At 36.5% G+C, this 22,955-nt stretch overlaps 2 protein-coding genes across 4 annotated transcripts in view; one reads left to right on the top strand and one right to left on the bottom strand.

Annotated features, from left to right (window-relative positions):
- The window catches only part of LOC306844292 (kelch-like protein 29), a 225,573-nt gene extending 223,817 nt beyond the window's left edge, over positions 1 to 1,756 (top strand). Inside the window, exons 12-13 of the mRNA XM_079376299.1 lie at positions 673 to 817; positions 894 to 1,756. Of these exons, the coding sequence (XP_079232425.1) occupies positions 673 to 817; positions 894 to 1,077 (329 nt within the window). The 3' untranslated portion in view covers positions 1,078 to 1,756. The remainder of the gene's footprint in view (positions 1 to 672; positions 818 to 893) is intronic.
- A 481-nt stretch (positions 1,757 to 2,237) lies between these two features.
- LOC306843718 (ATPase family AAA domain-containing protein 2B-like) overlaps positions 2,238 to 22,955 on the bottom strand; it is a 105,982-nt gene continuing 85,264 nt past the window's right edge. For all 3 annotated transcript variants that reach the window (XM_079375354.1, XM_079375356.1, XM_079375355.1), the window contains exons 25-28: positions 20,387 to 20,947; positions 19,802 to 19,908; positions 7,984 to 8,112; positions 2,238 to 5,334 (exon numbers count right to left, since the gene is read on the bottom strand). In XM_079375354.1, the coding sequence (XP_079231480.1) occupies positions 5,305 to 5,334; positions 7,984 to 8,112; positions 19,802 to 19,908; positions 20,387 to 20,947 (827 nt within the window). In that variant the 3' untranslated portion in view covers positions 2,238 to 5,304. The remainder of the gene's footprint in view (positions 5,335 to 7,983; positions 8,113 to 19,801; positions 19,909 to 20,386; positions 20,948 to 22,955) is intronic.

Raw genomic sequence — 22,955 nt, 5'->3', positions numbered from 1 at the left:
AGCCTCTCTCTTGCATTCGGCTCAACGACCTTTTCCGTGTTCACGACCGTGCGTCAGGCTGTCAGTCATTTGCCCGCTCATGAAAAGATGCGATTATTTCTGTTTCTTGGCCATTTACCCCGTGTGAAGAAGGATAGAGTGAGTAAAACCTGTCACGTTGTGAAGGGTCTTTGGATATTACAGAGGTAATTTCCTCTGTGTGGAATCATTAGACGAAACGGGCGCCATATCTGTTTGCCGTTATTTGTCATTCTCTGCTTAATAACGTAAAGCGTAAAGGATACAGGGACGTGGGAAATGGAATGTGGCAGGAAACAGGCTGGGAAAATCATAAATGCATTACGAATGGTGCTTCAAACACGATTTCGAAAGACTGTGGACTGACGCAATCGTACCGTACTCTGTAATCTACCTCATTAATTATCCAACGTTCCACTAGAATCTTCCCGAAAGAACATTACAAGTCGCGCCGATAAGGATGTAGGCATCCCAGAAGCTGTGTGATTTACTCATAGCTCCAAAAAGCACCACACATCTTGCATTGAGCCCAATGTGTAAGATAACGCCAAAACAGCACCTTTATTCCACGGCAAATATTCATCAACATACATCAAAGAAGTAACTTCTATCTGTTGTTCTCTTTCCTCCTGTGCTCCTTTCGGGATTATTTAGATAACAAATACGCTCCCGCTGTGAGCCTCAATGGTTTTATCTTCATCCTGGGAGGAGCCTACGCCCGAGCCACCACTATCTATGACCCAGACAAGGGCAACATCAAAGCCGGCCCCAACATGAATCACTCCAGGCAGTTCTGCAGGTTGGTAATGAACAGTAGATTGCGCTACACGATGCAATAAACGATTACAAATGGTCTCTTGTTGTTTCTCCCCCAGCGCGGCGATCCTAGACGGCAAGATCTATGCAACGGGAGGAATCGTGAGCAGCGAGGGACCGGCGCTGGGCAACATGGAGACCTTCGACTCTTGCACGAACACGTGGACGCTGCTGCAGAATCTGCCGTGTCCGCTTTTCAGACACGGATGCGTGGTTATAAAGAAGTACATTCAGAGCGGCTGATAACAAGCTCGGCTCTGGACTTCTCTAATGTCACGAACTGGCCTAAACCAGCCCATCGAGCTCCAACCAGCCAACCTGGGTGGAACGCGGTCGGACCGTCGTGGTCAAGATTTAGCAAGGGATCCGTAGCGTAGTTCCCCCCCAGGTGTCGTGCCATTGGAACGGTATTCTAGGTCAGCCAAATGCATTTTTTTTTTTGACTCCCCTTTCAATGTTTGAGTTGTTCTTCTCCCACATCGTTTCTTTGATAAGATTTGTCAAACCACGTTTTTTCATTGGTAGTCATTTCATGAGATGACATGGGATTGTGTGTCATATATAAAGATCAGTTGCATCATGAAGGGACTTCTGCAAGAAGCCAAAGGACGTCGATGCTAGTCATGTCGCCCTCCAGCGAGGGTCAGCACTGCAGAGAGCCGGGATTGAATGAAGGCCCTCTTGAACTCCAAAGCACAAAATACCAGAACCTGTGATGCCCAGAGGAGTTTCATTTAATTTTGTTCTGTGTAAATCATTCCACCTTTTCTTTGTGGGTATTATCCTCGTGTTTTATTCCAATCCACGAGCCTGCAGCCATGGCAGAATACAGATGGAGCAAGATGGATGGAGAAACTTTGTATTATAGGGAAGATATGTATATTTTAAAAAACAATGAAAATTGTGTATAAATGTTTTTAGGAAAAAAAAAAAAAAAAAAATCAATGGATTGGACCAAGTCTGTAAATCTGCACCCTACCAGAACAATTTACGTTATTAATGCTGAAATACATATCCAGAATTCTAAAGAAACAAATTGACTGTTTATTTACATTTCAATCATTTGTTCATTCATCTGTCACCATTTTTGGCTAATTGGTAAGATGTTTTACTCATTGAATGAATGCCTATTAATTATAGAAAGTTCTGTATTTTCCATAACATTTAACTGATGAATGAAGCCATTAAAAATGTATATATTTGGAGGAACGTTAAGTGTAGCGCCAACACTGAATGGTTTAATTCAACAAATGCAAGTTATTTGTGAATTAATTTTTTTATTGGTCAAGCTTGCACTCATCCAGAACAGCTTGCTATATGCCATTTAAAATTTCCAATTTAGGAACGCAGCACACTATCCAAAATGTGCCGTAACCCTTATTACAAAAGACAGGACCCAGATTGAAACACCAGAGCGACTTCAATTTGCACCTTTTATTCAAGTATATCACAGCAGTTTATTTCAGAAATTACAGTAAATATATCATTTCACAAAAGGAGGACTGCAGGGAAGGACAGAACAATGTGTGGTTTTGATTTGCTTCGTAGTAGTAAAAAGGGACACAAATTCTGGTAAAAATAAAATTGCCTCAACCTTGTTAATCATTAAGGGGGTATAAATCTACTGATTAAATAGGATTAGCTTAAAAAAAAACAAGCAAAAAGCAACAACACTGAGCACTGACTTGAGAAACTCCTGGACTTTTACACAAAAAACAACTGAGTTTAGTGGGTTTTATTTACCTACCTTAAGCAAAATGCTATTGTTCTATGGACTTCCTACCCTCAGTCAAATAATCTGAATTAGACTCCGGTCAACTAAAGGTAATGAACTTTAACTTGTAGTCAAAACACATAGAACTACATAGACTTTCATGCCCACACTGTAAAATTTTTAATGCAGGATTTAAGAGTTAATTTTCAAAAAAATATATTAGTGGTGCTTCTAAATGTGAAATTTCATTTTACACATTACATACTGACCTAGATTTGATTTTTCGATTTAGGGCCAATTACATTATGCTATGCAAAATAGGGTATGTCTTAGGCTATATGAATTGGCATCAACTAAAGCGTATTTTTGCCCAGATAAATTTATGAGAAGCACAAGTGGTCAGCATTACAGTAGTTTCTTCAACTCTACACCAGTTAAGCATGTCGATGGTACTACAGGTGACGAAGAGGGACCCGAAAATGCACATTAGCCTCATGAACCTCCCCCTCATCCTCTACGGTAATTAAAAAAAAATTAAAGCATAACCACCATCATCTCCGCCCTTATGGAATAAATATTAATGTAGCAGAGACCTGAGACCAGTAAACCCCGTTTCTGAACGTCGTGCAACACCTGCTACAAAAATATGCTACATCGTGTCTCGGCACAAATTTCATGTAACAACTTTTCCAATTAGTTTCGGTTGAACAAAATGTGGAGCATGTGACGACGTTTGATAATTTAATAAATAACAAATGGACAGGCAATAGCATGGAGGAAAATGTGACTGCGAAATCAAAAACGATCATGAAATGGACTGAAAAAAGCAAGCGTTTCACAAACATGGCCAATAAACTAAATCATGGGATGCACATGTAGAAAAAAAAACTGAAATATACTGTATATAACATTTCAGCGATATTACAATGCCATTTCTTTTCTTGGCTCAAACGCAGAACAACCCCCAAAAAATGAAACAAACCCGAGGATTACTGCAGCAGCCACATGACGCGCTCATGTCGCAGAGGTGATCCAGTACCTTAGCTTAAATTTCTGAAGGGCGCAGTGATATTACAGAGGTCAACAAATACTGTTTGTAAGTAAACAGGTCATTACTTTTGTCTCTTCGCATGAAAACAACTTGCTGAGGTAGCTGCGGTTCTGTCTCTCACACACACTGCAGTAGTCCAAAGCTAACAGCTAGTTTTTTTTTTTTTTTGTCCTTTCTTTTGCATATGTCTTAAAAAGTGTTTTTTTTTTCCTCTTTTTATAGCACCGAATCCTAGACAAGGTCGCGAAGACTCTTGGACTTGGATCAACGTTCTTTTTAAAGCGATGAAAGCGGAGTTAATGAAAGCGTGAGAGGGAGAGCTTGGATAATGTTACTTAGACAATGCCAAAATTGACAGAAATCAAGTTATTAATGCGACAGCTAACAATATTAGACAGTACAAGTGAACACAATAGAAACACTAAAAGTCAAACAAAAAATATAAAAAAAAAAAAAAAAAAAAAAAATTTTACATAAAATGCTGTTCAAAAATTCAGCACTGCCTAGACTGCCATTTTAACTTCCAAAACATCACTTATTTTACAAAAACAAATAGCAAAAGAAAGCCACAATAATGTATGATAGAGCAACCCGACTCACAAACCATGAAGATGTTGCTCGGTGACTCGAGAAGAGATTGGCAAACAGTTAACTACAACATACGTCACACATTTTTATCGGTTTGTAGCACCGTGGCTTGTCCATTAACATTGATAATCAATATTCAGTTATGTTTTAGCCTATTTGAAAGGTTAAGGCACATGCTAGGCAGTGCAATCTCCAGATATCTACTCGTAAATCAAGTTGAACCAGAAAAAAAGCCAAAAAATTCAACTACTCCAAGGGGGGGGAAATATGCGATGGGTCTAAAATAATGCCATTCCTCTCCTAAAGGTCAATTTGAACCAAAATCTGTCTGTTTTTCTGCAAACATTATAGTCTAAATAAGGAGAACAGTCTCATTTGTCACAAGGTTGGCTTACACTACCGAGGCCTAGCAAATCTTACAATTAACACCAAGTAGAAAACAACTCTAGACGTCCCTACAAAAACCTGTTATTTTTTCCAGCAAGAGTATCTCTATGTGGCTAAAAAGTGTTGATAATCCCAATGGTGACAGAGGGTGACAGGGTGGATGTAGAAAGAGGGCGATGTAGTTTATTTCCACAGTAAATGACCAGCTGACTCACGCCGTCTGTATACAGTTTGCCACTGCTGGTGAGAATCTGTGTGTATGTGTTTGCTTCCAGTAGACGGAGGCTGAGGTTGCTTTGTGACATCACACAATCTTTTATTTTGTACTTTTTTGTGTTTTGTTTGCCTATCTATGAGAACAAGCAGCAGCAGACGACAACAAAAGAAAAAAACAATAGCACCCAATAGCACCAAGAATGATCGTCGGCAACTGGCATGTATGTGAGCTTACAAAAACGAAACGAATAAAAAGGAAACCTCCAGGAGTTTTTGTGTTTGGTTCTGTAGACTGGTTCGGTTTCAGGTACCTGAGATGATAGCACCAAGGTCGCCTTTGTTTCTAATGTCTGCACCTTTACTTTTTTCCCTTCCTGCTGTTATTTGAGACCGAGGCGTCCAGACCTGCTCCACGTTAAGGACTTGGCTCAGAACGCCGGCCTCTCCCTCTTGTATCAAAAGAGTCTCCGATCAATTTAGTCTCTGAAAGCCCCTCTATTCATCACAGGAATGTTTAGAAATGTTCAACTTGCCTCTCCATCGCCTGCAAATCAAAAAAAGACAGAACGCAGCATTTTTAATGGCATATTTTGTTAAATGTGGATGCAATCAAACATAACAGGTATTTTAAACATCTGTCTTTATATACCATTTTAATGGACATTTTTAAAGAACTTCAACGTTTTGAAGGTCATTATGTGGATTAGATTGGATTTTCATCTTATATATGAAAAGAAATATACTTTCTATAACATTACAGTTCAAAAGTTTGGGTCAGTAAGATTTGCTGCATATATTTAATTAAAAATAAAGTAAAAACATGCAATTGTTTTCTATTTTAACAGGCTAAAAAGCTCAGCAGCCATTACTCCAGTTTTAATTGCCACAGAAATCACTCATTTTCTTATTTTTGAGGAAGCCCTGATACATTTTTTTCATGATTTTTTTTATATAGAAAGTTCAAAATACTTTATTTGAAATAGAAATGTTTTATAACGTGTTTATATATATATATATATATATATTTATTTGAGTTGTTTTGTTTTAGGACCCTTAAATGTAATGGATTTTTTTTCCTCCTGCTCCATGGCAAGATGGGTATGCTAGCAGTAAAATGTCATGATTAATTCAAATCATCATGGCAGAACATGAAGCAGTTAAATGTAGGTTGGAGGACTAAGTCATTTCATGTAAAAAGAAACTAAATCAAAGGTGATCAGCTATCAGATTTTGTTTCTGGTCTATTTTTTCTGGGATCGTTTTAAGTTTCTGGTCTATTTTTACACCATGTCCTAACGATGTGACATGTTTCCAACATAAAATGATCTTTTCTTCCACACAGTAACAAAATCCAAAATTAATATATTTAAAGGGACAGTTCACCCTAATATGTAAATTGTTCATTTATTCAATTTATTCAATTTTTGCACTTTTCAAAAATTGTATGATTTCTTTGAAGCACAAAAGGAGACATCTAGCAGAGTGTCTGAGCTACTCTCTTCCAGACAATGAAACTAAATAGCGCACAAGAGTTGTTAAGTACAAAAAAATCTTCTTAAATGTAGTCCATATTATTTGTATTCATAAAGTAGCTAGGTTGACATAGTTCATTAAAACTCGCTTGATGGCTGTAGAAACTTTTAGAAAGAGCAGTGAGAACATCAGGTTTTCATAGACATGAAGGTGAGTAAATAGTGACAGAAGTTTCATTTTTGGATGAATCTGTAAAGAGGAATTTTAGACCAATGAGATTCCACTGTGGGTGGAGCTACTCTGTGCAACATGACAAAAACAGTAACCAAGTAACTGACTTTATCACACTACACTTAGGACTCTGCGCTCCGTTCTTTCAAAACATATTTAATAGGACTCTGTTTATCTGTCACAGTAATTCTTATTCAGGTCAAAGTGTGGCTAACAATTAACAAAATCATGTTCAATTTCCGCTATCCTCTGTGGATCTCAGCTCCAGTCCACCGGCTGCAAAAGATCCGACGATCTGACGGAGACCAGCGGATTAAAATCTAAACACATACAGCTTTTCCAGATGGTCTGGATTGCGAATCATCCTGGAATTAATAAATACGACTCCATTAGGGTCCTCTCAAAGAGGAATTGGTACACAACATGCAAATTAGCCTTCAGTCACGCCGGCCATAATTCCTTCGAGCAATTCTAATCTGTTTCTGCTGGGCAGCTACCATTACTATTGTATTTGAGAACAGCGCACATAATTTCCCAGGAGGCCGTGCGAGAGCTCTCCACCATCGGTGCGCCGGCGTAATTTAAACACACAGCAGCTGTTCAGTGTGCCGTGTTCAGTCACTGTGTATCCATCTCCTCTGAGCCGCCGTCACACACACGACACATGACTGAACTGAACATTACGAGTCATTAGTCAGTATAGAGCTACTAGTTAATAATGGGATCGTTTTAATTTAGTATTCTACTGGCTCAGCATTTATTACAACAAATAATTGGAGATAAAACATACAGAGCTACTAAAACATATTAAGTATATTTATAGCCTAATCGAGAGTTTTCCTTCAAGAAAAAAAAAAATTACATTAAATTAAACATGCTTTAGAAATATATAATAAATATATAGAAATATTTTAAAAATAAGGTTTGGGCTTGTATCTAAAATCAAATCAAATAAATTAAACTGATGTATTTATAAGTTTGAAATAAGCACATAGCAACAAAAGAATTAATAAAATTATAGCACAAAAGTCATCAGAAATGTACATAAATTCAAACATACTATAGAAATATTAAACCCTAACCCTAAAAAATAAAATAAAATAAAATGGATGGATTTGTGTTTTACATTAGCACACAAAATAACATTTTATGTGGCCTGGGCTTAAATCAGATCAAATAAAGTTAATAAAATATTATTTAGTGAAAGTGGGTAATCTGCTAACATGTGGTACAATTACTGCACAAAACCCTCTCTAAACTAGTATGTGTATTTACAATCCATATGCTTGAGTGTGTAAATCGCTTGCAATATTACCCATGAAACACACATGAAATCTGATAAACTGCAAAATAAAATAGTACACTTTATATGAGATCTTAGTAAACCAAGGCCATGAAGTCATTGAACAACATATTGATCGCTGTCTGTCTGTGTGTGTGTGTGTGTGTGTGTGTGTGTGTGTGTGTGTGTGTGTGTGTGCCACTCAACCTCTATCTGACGGGTCTTGTTGTAGTCTCTGCGGTGCTGGTAAATACACTGGCTGAGCACAGAGTAAACTCTCTCCAGATGATCCACACTGAAGCCGTCACTTTTCACAACCACCTTCTCCAACAGAGCCTGAAACACAGGAAAATAAAACATGATTAAACAAACAAAAAACATTCATTTCTGTCATCATTTACTCCAGTTAATGTCATTCCAAACCTGTGTGGTGGAAATTATGAAGACTGTTTTTAAAGCTATTTTCCATCCAGTTACAATGAACATGGAGTAAAGCTTTCAAACCTCAATCATCAAGAACAACTCATGAGCTTATTTCACGTCATCTGAAGTTATATATGACAGCTTTGTGTGAGGAAAAGACTCAAATGAGTTCAGAAGAGAAGTTCATGAAAGAACATTTTGAATCTTTTCAATGAATCATTTGATTAGGTTCATAAAACCAATGATTCTTTTGAATTGGACTGATCTGGTTCTTCAGTTCAACTCACTGATTCATCCCTTCACAGCAGTTAGCAACAAAACACTATTAGTGGAAAACAACTTCATTTTTAATCTGTTTCTCACACAAAAAGCTACAGAAGTTGTTTATGAACAACTTTAATAGTACTTTTGTGTCTATTTTTACTTAAACTTCATTGTAACTGCATGGAAAACCACATCAAGTCTTTAGAATGTTGTCTGTTGAGCTCCACGAGTTTGGAACGATATGAATATTAGTAAATAATGACCACTTTGATTTTTGGATGAACTACTCCTTACAAAGGAAGCATATCCTTAGCATAACCTAAGGTACGGTTAGATTTGAAACATACTGCCAGATTTGCCAATGCAGAAGTAATATTCTTAGCTCTGTGCTTAGTATTTGATTTGTTAATGGCTGGAATAATGCCACTCACATAATGGGTCTCTCTTATTTTTGGAGATAAAAGCTCTTACACTTGAATAAGTTATTTTAGTTCCAGTAAGATCTGGCTCTAAAGCAGGCATCTAGAAGCGAGGTAATGAATGAATCCCATATAATCCTCAAATACACACGCATCGAGCATTTTTGTAAGGTTCACGCTGACATACGAGCAGCAGTCTGTCTCTCGTCTGATTTTCGTGGGGAAGTTTGACCTGCACCTGCTAACAAATAACATTTCAGCCAAGCATTAAAGCCGCAGATGAACGTGCGTCCTGCGGTGTGCTGCGCTGCTGGAAAATGACTGTGGCGTCTGGAATAGTCTTGAAGAGGCTTAATTTGAAGCTGAAGTTTAATGACATTGTTTTTGTTTCCAGAGACCGTGCTACAAACACGCAGTGAAGGAAATGGGAGCTGACAGCTAATGCAGTGCAGAGGCAGGTGTGGAAGGAAACTCACAGGTGCCAAATCCAGCTCATCACAGAAAAAAACTCGGCCTCCTAAGAATAAAACCATGGTCTTTATGCTTAATCCGGATCTCCAGAAAATACCATCATTTCAATTATTTCCAGACCCTGAAGGGTGTGTAAAATTACAACAGCTGTCTGAATGGGTGACACAAAAGCAATTGTAAACGTATTCATTTTAGTTTTCCACAGCTTCTGACCAACAAATTAGTTTGTGATTACTAGAAAATGAATAGTAATTTTATAAAACAAAAATAATTAAATATAATTAAATTATACTCACTATAAAAATATATATATATATTCTAACATATATGTTAGAAGATACAGTATGAGAAAAATCTTTTTAAATATTAAATCTGTATACGATATCTATTTAAAACGTATAATAAAAAAAAAAAAAATATATATATATATATATATATATATATATATATATATATATATATATATATATATATATATATATATATATATACACACACACACATATACACACACACAAACAATTAAACTTTTTTTAACTGAACATTTCAGTGAAAAAAGTGGTAAAATGTAATTATAGAATTTGAATTTACTTCTTACATTAATCTTATATTTAATATTTTGAATCCATTTGACTACAGTGGGTTTATTCTGACTGGAAAAAAATTAATTTCATTTTATTTTTTCCAGGCTGACAAACAGCTTTTTTTTTTTTACTGTATCGACCCGCCCTACTTCTATACTATTCGCTATTTCAGGACCCTAATTGACTGAAAAGAGTCATGGAAATGTTTGAAATGACAGTAACACTGCACTACTGGCATTTTCAAGAGAAATGGAAAGGATTCAGAACGGAAAATAGACGTGTTGCCGTGTTAAGTATACACATGAGAACTGGGCGCACGCACACACACACACACACACACACACACACACAAGTAGAAAAATAAATGAACATTAACCGAGTAACCTCCAGAAGATAGTTTGACCAGATGCACACCTGCAAACGAAGCGACTGTGACAACATTGAGCTCCCAACACGTACACCCAGGAAGGGAGGTCAGCCATCTTCAAAAGCAATTAAGATCACGGTGACAGCTAATTAAGCCACATCATAATTACCTTCATTTCATGCGCAGCTCCAGAATGCAAGTATTTACTGTTTGCGCTGGGTTTAATTAAAACGCCTCAGACTTCACAGTGGCCTTTCAATTGACATGTTCATCACAACGATCCTCCGGCCAATCGTGAGCTCATCAAGTCGCGCTGGAACAAGTTATTACTCGGACTGCGCTGGTCTGAGTCAACATAAACAGTGCTGCTTTCTGATAAGGTTGGAGCCCAAAAGAGAAAAGCGCAAGAAGTGTGCCCAGATTAACAATGGATGGCAGTAATTGAGGATTGGGGTTTGGTTTTGGGGAGACATTTAATGAGAAAACGCTTCCCCTGCGGACAGGTTTGAAACTATCTTTGCAGCACAATGACAGCCCCTGAACCAACGAAAACAACCAAACGTGTTCATTAAAAACCACTGGAGTACATGGAAGGTAAATATCAGTATACTGAAGAGCACAGCAATAGAAAACAACCCCACTTCTCAGAAACCACTAAAGTTTCTAATATACAGATCATAGTGACTTTATTAGTTAGATAATCATGTATAATCGGTAGAGATCCACTGAACATTCGGCAACCGAAAGAGGTGCTTTATACAGCAAACATGTCGACACTTCTTATAGATGGAAGCTAGGGCTGTCAACATTTTTTTTAGAATTTCGAATATTCATCGAATTTAAAATAAAAATTCACATTCGAATGCAAAAACGCTGCATTCAAATTTTCGATGTGCATCAGGCAGCTTTATATGTGGCACACAAGATGCGATGATGTAGGTGTCGTTGCATTTTAATGCTTTTAGCCTATACAATTGAACCCACTGGATGCGGCGCTGCTCATTCAGAATGTTGCGGCAAAAGAGAACATCAATGCGGAGATGATGTTGTTTACCTCAAAACTGGAAGCAAGCCGTTCACACAGAATACATATCGCATTTTCTATAGGGACATCGGTCACCGTTGCACTCACGTCTCGCACAAGAGAGCGGCATGTTAGAAAGCCAGGTAAAATTGAGTCTCGAGACTTCATGCCGATTTTTCTGCCTCCCAATGCCTCATGTTTTTAAATAAAAAAGTAGGCTACTCTTTGTGAATGGTTTTCGGTCCTTAGTATTAAACTATGCATGCTTACATGATGCTTGTTTCTAAATGTTTAAGCAACGTAATTAATTATATATGGTTTATAAACATTATTTTAAACATTATACACTTATCAAAGATAGTCTTGGTTTTTTATTGCTTTGAAGAAACTAATTTTTGCTCGATGCGCCCTCTTGTGGCCTCAGGAGAGAAGCCAAAAGCTTTTTTTCCCCCTCCTAACAGAAATTATGCCTTTTAAATTCAAATATTTTAGTACAAAATTCAAATTGAGTTTTTCAGCCAAATTGACAGCCCTAGTGGAAGCATTTAAAAGTGTCAGAGAAAGACACAAAAATCATAAGCACTGACAGCAAGAGGCTGTTTAGTATTGCATCATGTCTTCGATGAGAAGAGGAAGTGGTGGCTGCTGGTTACTGTTACTACGAGCTCGTGGCGCTATCTGCTTGTTAGCCAAAGCGTCAGGAAAATCTGCGCTGAAACAGTTACTTGTCAGTTGCTCAGTTATATTTTTATGAATTTTTACAAAGGCATGTGACAATGCGATATGTGCGACAAACATCTTCCCAAATTCGTAATGAGAATCATTTATAAATCTGCTGTTGTCAACAAAAAGAAGCACTGAGGTCTTCCTGTCGGTTTCTGACAAAATAAAAGCTGAGAAAAAGCAAGAACTCCATCAACATTCTCAAATGTTAGTATTGTAATTTTACTGTTGTTCTGTAAAATAACAAAAAATAAATAAATAATAATTATAAAAAAGTACAACAGCTCGCTTCAACAAGTCTCTTCTGCTCATCAAGGCTGCATTTTGTACAGTAAAAAAAAGTTAAATTGTGCTTTGTTGGTATAATGTCTGCTGGAATGTTAAAAAATGTTCAGTGTTGAATAAGTATTTACACGTTGTTTTGTAATTGATCTTTTCTTTGAAAAGCAAGACAAAATTGTAAAAAGCACATTTTGGCTATTGATGCAGTGGTGAACAAATTGGGCAAAATACATGGGAGGAAAATGCAAAACAAACGTGTTCTGTTTCGGCTTTGGCCAAGAATTTTCATTTCGGTGCATCCCTAATAATTGTCTGAAATGGACAGAACTGTCAGCCCCAAACTCTATTGAATTTTTTTTATTTTTTATGGAGTAAATAGTGTAGAATCAATGCTCATAATATCTTATGAAAGCTAAGGACACAATTGCATGTTTCATTATTTCATAATTATTAAACACACTGTTAGTCCATAAAGTAAATGGTGTAGAATAAATGCTCATGCAATTGTGTCTTTAGCTATCATAAGTTATTGTGTTTAATCAAATTTTTTCACCATTACATTATTAGTCCATAAAATGTGGTAAAACTGTTATATTACTTGTACCATTACATTTCGGACTAAATATGCTATATATAAAATATTATTATAAAATAATGCATATTAGATCAAATTAATTATTTGAACTGACTGTTTAATTGCTATTTTGAATTTATTGCAATATGAATTCTTTATTACTTACATATTTTCGTATTTTGATCAAAAACTTAAAACCGTCAGAAAACAGTCAATGGCATTACGGTGACATAACGTTATGAATGACAGGGGATAAAATGCTAAATAATTAGTAAATATCACACTTGACTAACGTGTCAATTACAGGGATTAGGTGTGGAGCTTGATGTTTCTCTGGATCGTTGCTTCGTCTCAGTGTCACTGGCTGTGGGAGAACGGTCATGGATGGCAGATTCCCTCCATCAACCCTGAATAGAACGGTAATCCTAGCTTTAAAAGACTTGTTCACACAGTCCATTTGACTTTCGCTAGAAGACTTGTTTTCTAATAACCTGACCGGCCCAGACATCAATCCCACAGATGGAGTGATACAGAGAACAAGCCGGTCAAATAACAGATTGATTTACATTTTCACAGCAATTTAAAGCCTCAAAAAAATTTGATTCCATAAAGTATTCAAGAAATTTCCAGGTTCCCCTACATACTAACACCCAGAGATATATCCGTATTAAAATTGTATTTAAAAAGTACCAATATTACAGTAACTGCTGGATAAAGCATCGTTTCACCAGCCTACACAGATACACCAAGGTCAGCCAGTTATAAATATTTTGCAATGTAAAACCCAAATAAAATAAAAAAAATCAAGAGAAAGGAGACTGTTAGTCTGCTTAAGGAAAGGTCAAGACAGATTGACATGTTGCAGTAAAAGTTGATTTTCTCAAAACTTCTTTGCTCAAAAAACAAAAGGCCAAAAAGTTATGACAAAGAAGAAAAAAAAAGTTTTTACTTTTATACAATAGAATACTTAATATACAGTATGTACTATTCGTTTTATGAACACAATGCTTTTAAACCTGATGTAATTCAAATAAATTAAATTATTTTACACACAATTTATCTGAATAACATAAGTTTTAAAATCATTAAATAATAAAACCAATACTATTCATAAAACCGAGGGCTATATTAAGTTCTAAATAATGTTAAATAATAAATACTGTTAAATAATTTAGTCTGATTTTCTGAGCTAGATTCAGATTTTGCAAGCCAAATTCAGACAGGCTGTGATTAAGGTAGAAATGTTCAGAGAAAGAGAAGCGCACTCACCTGTTTTTCATTTTAATACAAATCTCTCATGTGCTCCAGCTGCAGAACATGTATAATACATTCTATTAAGACAAACTGAAAGCTGAAATGGTCAAGTTAGAGAAGTGGAAGAAGTGATGCAACTGCTGTGGAAGATCCACAGGATGAACTGTGTAAAATTAAACCTTTGAGATCAATTTAAGACACATAAGGCTGTATTGTGCTGCACTGGGTAATATTACTATTTCACACTGCGATGGAAAAATTTCTCTTTTATTCCTAAAGAAAAGCAGACTTTAGAGCACAGATATTAAAAGAATAGTTCACCCAGAAATGAAAAGCCCCCCAAACAACCCATGCATTGTATTCAAGTCCTCTGAAGTTACAGTGTAAGAAAGCTTTGTGTTAGAAACAGACTGAATGGACTACTAAAGCTGTGTGGACTAAAAAACGGCACCGCTGGTTCTAATGTCTCTCTCAAGTTTATTATAGATTATTAGATTAAAATTTTGCTGAAAAGCATGTTTTTACACAAACATCCACAATAAACTGCCATCTGTCCTCTAATTGAAAGTTTATACTTTTAGTAAGCAAAAGATCATTTAGTATAATTGTAAAAATGTCCTACATGTCATTTTTTGGGGGGTGAAATCTTTACTGATTTTAATTAAATATGTGACCCTGGACCACAAAACCAGTCATAAGGGTCCATTTTTTGGAATTTATACATCAAAGCCAAATAAATAATCTTTCCATTGATGTATGGTTTGTTAGGATCGGACAATATTTGGCCGAGATACAACTATTTGAAAATCTGCAATTTGAGGATGCAAAAAAATCTAAATATTGAGAAAATCCCCTTTAAAGTTGTCCAAGTGAAGTTCTTATCAATGCATACTGCATATCAAAAATTAAGTTTTGATATATTTATGGTAGGAAATTTACTAAATGGAACATGATCTTTACTTAATATCCTAATGATTTTTGGCATAAAAGAAAAATCTATAATTTTGACCCATACAATGTATATTTGGGAATTGCTACAAATATCCCCCAGCGACTTAGGACTGGTTTTGTGGTCCAGGGTCAAATATAAGAATAATATTGTTAGTGGTACAATATAACCACACACAAGCGACTTTTGGAGATTTACTTAAATATCCATGTATTTTTTTTTTAAACATGTTAAAATGTATCAAATACGATATATCCTATAGGCTTTTGAGGAATCTGTATTTATTCATCTCTAAATCATCATTGTGCTATATATTTTATACATTGCATTATATGTTTTGCCAGATAATTAAAACTACAGAGATTTAGTAATAAAACTCATCTTCCATTATATATAATATATGTATAGTATGGCAGTCTGATATACTGTTAAGAGTCTGTGCTGCTGAAGTCTATGCATTATCTGATGTTTGAGCAACTGACAAGTTCAACCTCAAATCAATTGCCTCTGGGCTTAATGTGGCACGTATCAAACAAATTTAGCCCAGACCTAGCTACTAAAACAACAACAAAAATAAGGTTTAAAACCACAGACTTAAGGTTTGAACTGCCTAATATAATAATGTCTTACACAGTCTGATGTGCTGTCCAAAATGTCAAATCTCTAACTCTTGTTCTAAAACGAGGGTTAGGGTTTGGCCAATCAGAACCAATTACATGTTTGCCTCTCCTGTTGTCATTTCCAGTGACAGCAGAGGTAAAGCAGAGATCTCGTCAAACTGGCATGACATTTTCATTTGGTTTCTTTGTAATGGTTGTGCATCTATTTTGTGTTCTAGAAAGCACCAAAACATCAGAAACAATGGACCCACTACGGCTCATTAGCACATAAATGGCGTAAAGCCTCGTCATCATCATGTCTAAATAAGGATGATTAGCATAATTTCTCACATACTAAAACAGACGTTCTATAAACACCTTTTTCAACCGTCTGGATTGGGTGTAATTCTCAGTTTAGTAAGTTTGGCCAAATATATCAAACACATGCACAAGCACGTTTAAGTTTAGGCGAACGCTATCCTAGCATAGCACAAGTTTATATTTGGCTAGCTCTGTACCATAGCAAAGTATGTGTTGCAAGCTGGCAAGATCTATTTCCTGGCATGTGTTTTCCATCAGTTCAGTCGAGAGCTAATTTATTTTAGCTCTCTTCACACTTAAACATTCGGTGTTGCTGAGAGAGCAGAAGTAAAAACTGACTGAAAAAGCTCCCTGAAGAATAAACTGCTGAAATCAGGTACAATTATCAAATTTAACGGAATTAATTATATTGACAATAATTCATTTAGTCAATTTGCATTCAATTTGAACACGCATCTGAAGCCGGGTAAATCTCATGAAAATTAACTTTTTTCACTGTAAGAGCAAAAGACAAAACAAACATCATACATTACATATATTATAGAATTATATAATAAATATACTTTGCATCATTACTGCAGTTTTTGTTCCCTCATTTTTTTGCTTTTTGTTCCATCCATCCATCTATCTATCTGTGTTATTTATTATATAATATATATATTTTTTATTTAGTTATTTATTTAGTGTCCCGTATTCCCTACGAATAAGTCATAAATGCATAAAATAAAGTCATAAATGCAATAAATAAAATAAAATAAAGCTTATTAATTTTAAATATAAAAACTCAATAAAACTAAAATACATAAATTAGCTGGATGCATGTCATAAAAACATCATATTTCACCCCAAAATTAAAAGACTTATAAAATATAGTATACACCATATAATACATTGTTTTTCCCCCAAAGAGGTTTAATATTAAAATAAAATACTAACATTATGTACTGTATAAATACATAATTTAAACTGCACAAGATAATACTTGAGAATCTAGGAGAAAAAAAATGATTTAAATAATAACAATAAATTAGTATCACAATACAAAAGCATCCAATAAATAGGCTTCATTTTCTTTAAGCATATTATAATTTCTTATTTCCTTTTGTTTGATGTTGTGATGAAATGTGCATTAAACATTCTTGACAGATTCACCCAGCTAGAAAAACGAACAGGGAACATGTCAGACTGAAAACGGACCAATCTCTTTGGTCATGAGAACAGCAGACATGAAGCTTGACATGCTTTTAAGAAAACATTAAACGTAAAACCTTCTGTGGTGTCCAAGGCAAAGACAGATTTAGACAAGCATGTCTTCTAGTTGAGCGATGGAGCCAAATGGCCATGATCACATTAAAGATCCAGGGAGAAGACAACCCGTCCAAATCTCCAGGCTCAACTTGTGTGGTTTTTCGCTGTTCTGTGGTCTTTAAATTCAGAGTTATTATGCATCCACACACTGACACATGATGTGATGCTGGCTTCTTACGATGCAAAAAAAAACAAAAAACACCAAGGCAAGATGAAGCTCATAGTTTCCTGTGACGGCCCTTTAATTCCAAACCTATTCGAGGGCCGTGCTGCGCTGCAAAAATGTCAATAGTAATGAGCGCATCTCCAGTCAATGAATATGAATGAAGCACAGGAAAACAGCCCACTTTTCATTCCTAATATGTGTCAGGCATTTTCCCATCCCAAATAGGAGATACCTGCTTAAACGGCAACTCTCACCCCACTTCAACGGCAATTCAATTTGTTCCATAAGCCAGGGATGAAAAAGCAATTATTCACAGAATCCGTCACTTCACGATCTGTTTCTTAAAGATATCAGCCTTTTCTGGGTAAATTAACAAATAAGTTGGCGGATTAGTGCCACACTTGCTTCCGGGCCTTCGCCCCCCATCGCTTCACACAGCCCAGCGAGCTGTGTAAGGAGTCCTCGGGGGGGTTTTCAGTGATGATGGTTTGATAGATGATGTGGCGGCGGGGTGTGTCGCGTGCCGTCATGCGATAGAGTCGACTGGGACGTCTCTTCTTCAGATGCAGCGGTCACCCGTCTGAGCACTACAGTTGGCACGCTGATGCTGGTGAGAAGAACGCTCAGCACGCCTGCCATTTGCCGTGTTGAAAGTGTAAGTCTCACACATATTTCACTCGCTAGTTAGCAAACAGGACGCGCAGCATATTAAGGGTGCGTTCCGAATGAATAACATACAACATTGCAAAAATGCATACTAAATATCACAAGCACACTGCAAGGAGTACTGTATCCCAAAATGCAACGTGACTTGATCTTCCATTTTAAATGCGATAAATGACATAACTTTTTTTTCTTAATTTATATGCATTATTTTATTGGACTGAAAATATTAAACGGAGTCAAAATAACAAACAGGATTATATTTTGTTTTGAATTATTGCATTATTTATTTCTCATAGGATAATTAAATAGCACTAAATCCATAAAAACTAAAGCATATTGTATGATAGAGTTGCATAAGATTCTGATTTATATACAAAATATGAATAATAATAGATCAAATATGATCATTAATAATATACTGTTTCATATACAAATAATAATAATAATATCATTATAGTAATAGATAGATATATAAATGAAACTGTGATTTTTTTATTTCGCAATTAATATCGTACAACTTACTCTCGCAATTTTTTATACAGATACTGATATAAACTCGATAGAGACTTATTTTCTTGCAATTGTGAGTGATCTTGAAATTCTGGCATTCTTCTTACAATTGCGAGATTCTCAATTTAAATCATACAATTCTAACTTCCTTGCAAATGTTAGTTTATATTCTGCAATTCTGACTTCTTTTCCCAGAATTGATATATAAACTCGCAGTTGCATGTTATAAAGTCAGAATTGTGTGATACAAACTAGTAAGATGTTTTTCTCAGAATTGCACCTTAGGTATGGTCAATTCCGACTGTAGCTCACAATTGTATTGAAGAGTTATATCAACACAATTTAGACTTTATAACTCGCAATTGTGAGTTTATATCACAAAACTGAAAAAAAAAAATTCAGAAGGAAAAGGAAAAGGTCAATTGTGAGATTGCAATTACACGCTTCAATAAATAACTTACAAATTCTATTATAAATAAATAAATAGGCTGTATACAGTGTAGAAGTGCAGTACGTACGTTGTATGCAAACTAGTATTCCCTTCTAAAAACACCCTTTGAAGAAGATAAACTTGTCAATGATGCACTTGTTCTAGATGCACTGGTGCTATCTAGAGAGGAACAAAAGCACAAATGTGCTCGCAAGAAGAGAAACAAAATCGATGATTGCCGCCTTAATTTGATGAACTTGATAGCAAATAATTAAATGGAAATGAATGACTCAGCGAATGAGAGTGAATGAATACCTCCAAAAATGGCCTAAACAGCCTAATGATGATGATGATGAAGCAGTCTCCACACTGATGAGTTTCTTTCCAAAATGACTTGATGATTGGAGTGATTTCCCTCCTTCTGAGATCAGTACATTACAGCACAGCTCCAGTACCCTAATGTGCGCAGAGAGCTTATGGGATGTGCTTATGGATGTACGTTACTTCTGAACAATTACTGGAGATAATCACAGACACCGGAAAACCGCTTTTCCAAAGCATTAACTTCCAAAGTTTGATGTGGGTTATGATATTGGTTTCAGAGGTGGAAAGAAAATCATTGCAAATTCCTAAGGTATTAAAACACATTTTAGTTCCTAAGAATGACTCATAACAATAATATTCATCTCACCTTGAGTCGCTGGAGGTCAACCACGAGAGCTGGGGGTGGTGGGAGTTCCACAGTCTCATCGAGTCCGACGGCCAACTCGTCTGACTTTTTCTTCCCTTTTGATGAACCTATTAAAATTAAGCAAAGTCACACTATGGAAAAAAACAAACCCGAGCACACATCACACCAGAAACGAACAACACCTGGTGAAGGACAGGCACGTCTGCAGACGTATATGAAGAGACGAGTCCGCAGGGTGTTTCTGTTGGTGTATTTAACTCTCGGCAGGAGAAACGCTCTCAAACAGATGGTGTTTTGAAGTCCAAAAACAGAGCATTTTTCTCCAAACTGTGATTAACCGTACAGTTGACTATCAATAATAGGAATTATTCATCTGTCCTGCATGTTTATGGACATCTGGTAAGACTAAAATGTTATTTCGGGCAGTTATTAATTTAATTACACTTAAATACGTGAGAGAATTATTTATAATTATGTTTATTGCCATGTTCTGCATCTCTAAATTCAGTGCATTAATATTTTTAATGTATGAAAATACATGCTTAGTTAATACTTTGGCATTTGTGAAGTCTTATCATGCCATACCTTCTGTTTCATGGTCGCCATCAGATGCTGTCCCCTCCGCTGCTGTCATATTCTCCTCCGCATTGCATTCTGGGGCAGAAGGCTCCTTATGCTCTGCTTCAAGTGCATCTTTATTAATAGAGTCTACCTCTGTTTCTTTATCAAGAGCCTCACTGTACACGCTGTCCATAGATTCATTTCCATTCACACACTCTTGAGGAGCGGGGACTGTTGTGGCCTCCTTACTGCTGGAAGCCTCCTCTGAGGGGGCCTTGATGGGCTCCTTCTCGCCCTGAGGGTCCTGAGTGGCCGTCGGCTCAGAGGAATTCTCCTCCTCCGTAGAGAGGACGTGTCCGTTGGCCTGGAGTGGTTGCTTGTCAGGATGGAGCTCCATGGCGTCACAGGACGACTCGTCCTGGGTGAGACAAGCGTCACCTTGCACCATTGCAGCAGAGTCGTCCGCTCCCTCCTCCTCTTCTGGTTCATCATCTTCCTCCGCTTCCTCCTTTTTATAGATCTTTTTCTTCCTAATGATGCCCCGCCCCCAAATTGGTCGCCGCCGCAACTTGCGCTTTATGTTATCTGAAGACAAAAAAGATTTAATTCAAATAAGAGGGCAAACAAGAAATGCATAGATTATTAATTCATCCTGCAAGATTGCAAATCAAGAACAGTTCAGAAGGAAACTTCATTTTGGTGGAATATTCCAAGCCTTTTTTTAAATGCAACTTAGAAATAATTTCAATTTTTTTATTTATGAGTAAAATTTGCCTTTTAACACTGAATGTTGATATCATAATTGAATCACTACTGAATCTACACCATGCACACTGGAGAGATGTAGTGTGTCCACAAGAAATTAGTCCGCAGAATTCATTTCAAACTTATTTTTCTTGCTTCACTTTTACCCAGTAAAAGCACTGCATATAAGCATCTCTGACCACACTGAGAAAGAACAGTTTCTACATATTTACAGTTATGAAATCCTTATTTCATATTATTTTCACAAAAATTAAATAAAAAAACTAAAATCAATTGAAAACAAATGACGCAACTCAAAAATAAAAATAAATCCCAAAGTAAAATGAGGCAGACAAACAAAATACATTGAAATTTATAAAACCTAAAAAGAATAAAAAATAAATGCACATACATTTTCATAAAATAAAATACATCAGGTAGCTTCAAAAATAAGATAAATGTAAAGCTATAAACTAAAACTCAATTTTGATCTTTCAATATGGCATATACTTTAAGAGTAATCAAATAAAAATTATGCAAAATTTGTGAGTCAAGTTCAACTTATACAGTACATACAGAAACACTTGAAAGCTTTCAAGATGTGCGGATCTTGCATTTTAATAACTTACATTCACATCGCAATTCTCGCTCCCTAATTACATGCAAAACCCCTGTCAAAATCAGGGGTGTTGGAAGAGGGTCTAACCGTTCATTAGACATGACTGACTGCATGATGAACTTCTCACCCTCACGTCTCATAGTCACTCAGATGACAACGAGAGAGGGGAAAGAGGAAAAAAATGTGTTGTCGTGACCGTCACCGGGGAGCTTATGCTGAGAGCTCCAGAAGCACAGTGAGAAAAATAGACAGAGGCGGGTGGGCCAATCTGTTAGCGCTACACGACACCTGTCCACTGTGTAATTGGTCGGAGAGGGAGAGAACAGGGGGGCTTATGGAAAAAAACAGAAGGGGAGCATTGCTCGGCACGCAGGAGGCCATGCTTAAAGTCATAATTGAAAACAATGGACGGCAGCCCAGATGTGTGCCATATATCAGAGCCCAAAAGGATTGGGCTAATTTTCCTCCACCGGCTGCTGGTGTTTCCTATTGGGCTTTCAGTGACTGAGTGCTCACACTCCACTCACAATAATGGATTCCCACAAAACCCCTCCTGTTCTAAATACAACAGTTTTTTTGGGGGGGGGGTTTTAATCGGAGAGGTTGATTGCGAAACACTTGGTGCTCCTTCCCTTCGGATGTACTCAGAATGATCGAGTGAGGTGTGGGAGAAAGGGGAAACAAACAAGTGGAAGAGAGAAAAAGTAGGACCTTGGAGATTGCCAACATATGGTTAGAGAGAGAAGCAAGAGACGAGGAGCATAAGCAAAAAATAGGGGGAAAAAAAGCTTTTCCATTTCCAAAAATGTAGTAAAAACTTCAGGGTGAAGAGGCTAAAGGTCGGACGCTGTAAAACTTTAACAGGCTTCATTCCACACGTTCCTCTGCTGGATTCCCAGCACTGGTCTTGGGTAACAGGTCTCGAGTTCAACAGTTGGGCTTTTACGGTCTGTTCCTTCTGTCTCTTAACTGAAGGACACGTGTGCTTCAGGTGCTACGCAGATTTTCGTTTTGTTTTGCAATCCTTTTAAACTAAAAAATAACAAACAACTAATCATGATTAATCTTAAAGTGATTATTTTCTTTTTGCATGAAAGAAAAATCAATTTGTGGGGATGACTCTTGAATCAGAACATATGTCTGTTTATCACTCACGGGACCGACCTCGATTAAAAAGTGCAGTAACACTTTACATAAAGCCTTTATGTATAATACATTATAAAATTAGTT

This window comes from Barbus barbus, assembly GCF_936440315.1.
Source record: "Barbus barbus genome assembly, chromosome: 24".
NCBI classification, from domain to species: domain Eukaryota; kingdom Metazoa; phylum Chordata; class Actinopteri; order Cypriniformes; family Cyprinidae; genus Barbus; species Barbus barbus.
Note: the sequence above shows the minus strand (reverse complement) of the source record. Positions and strands in the feature narration are given on the sequence as shown.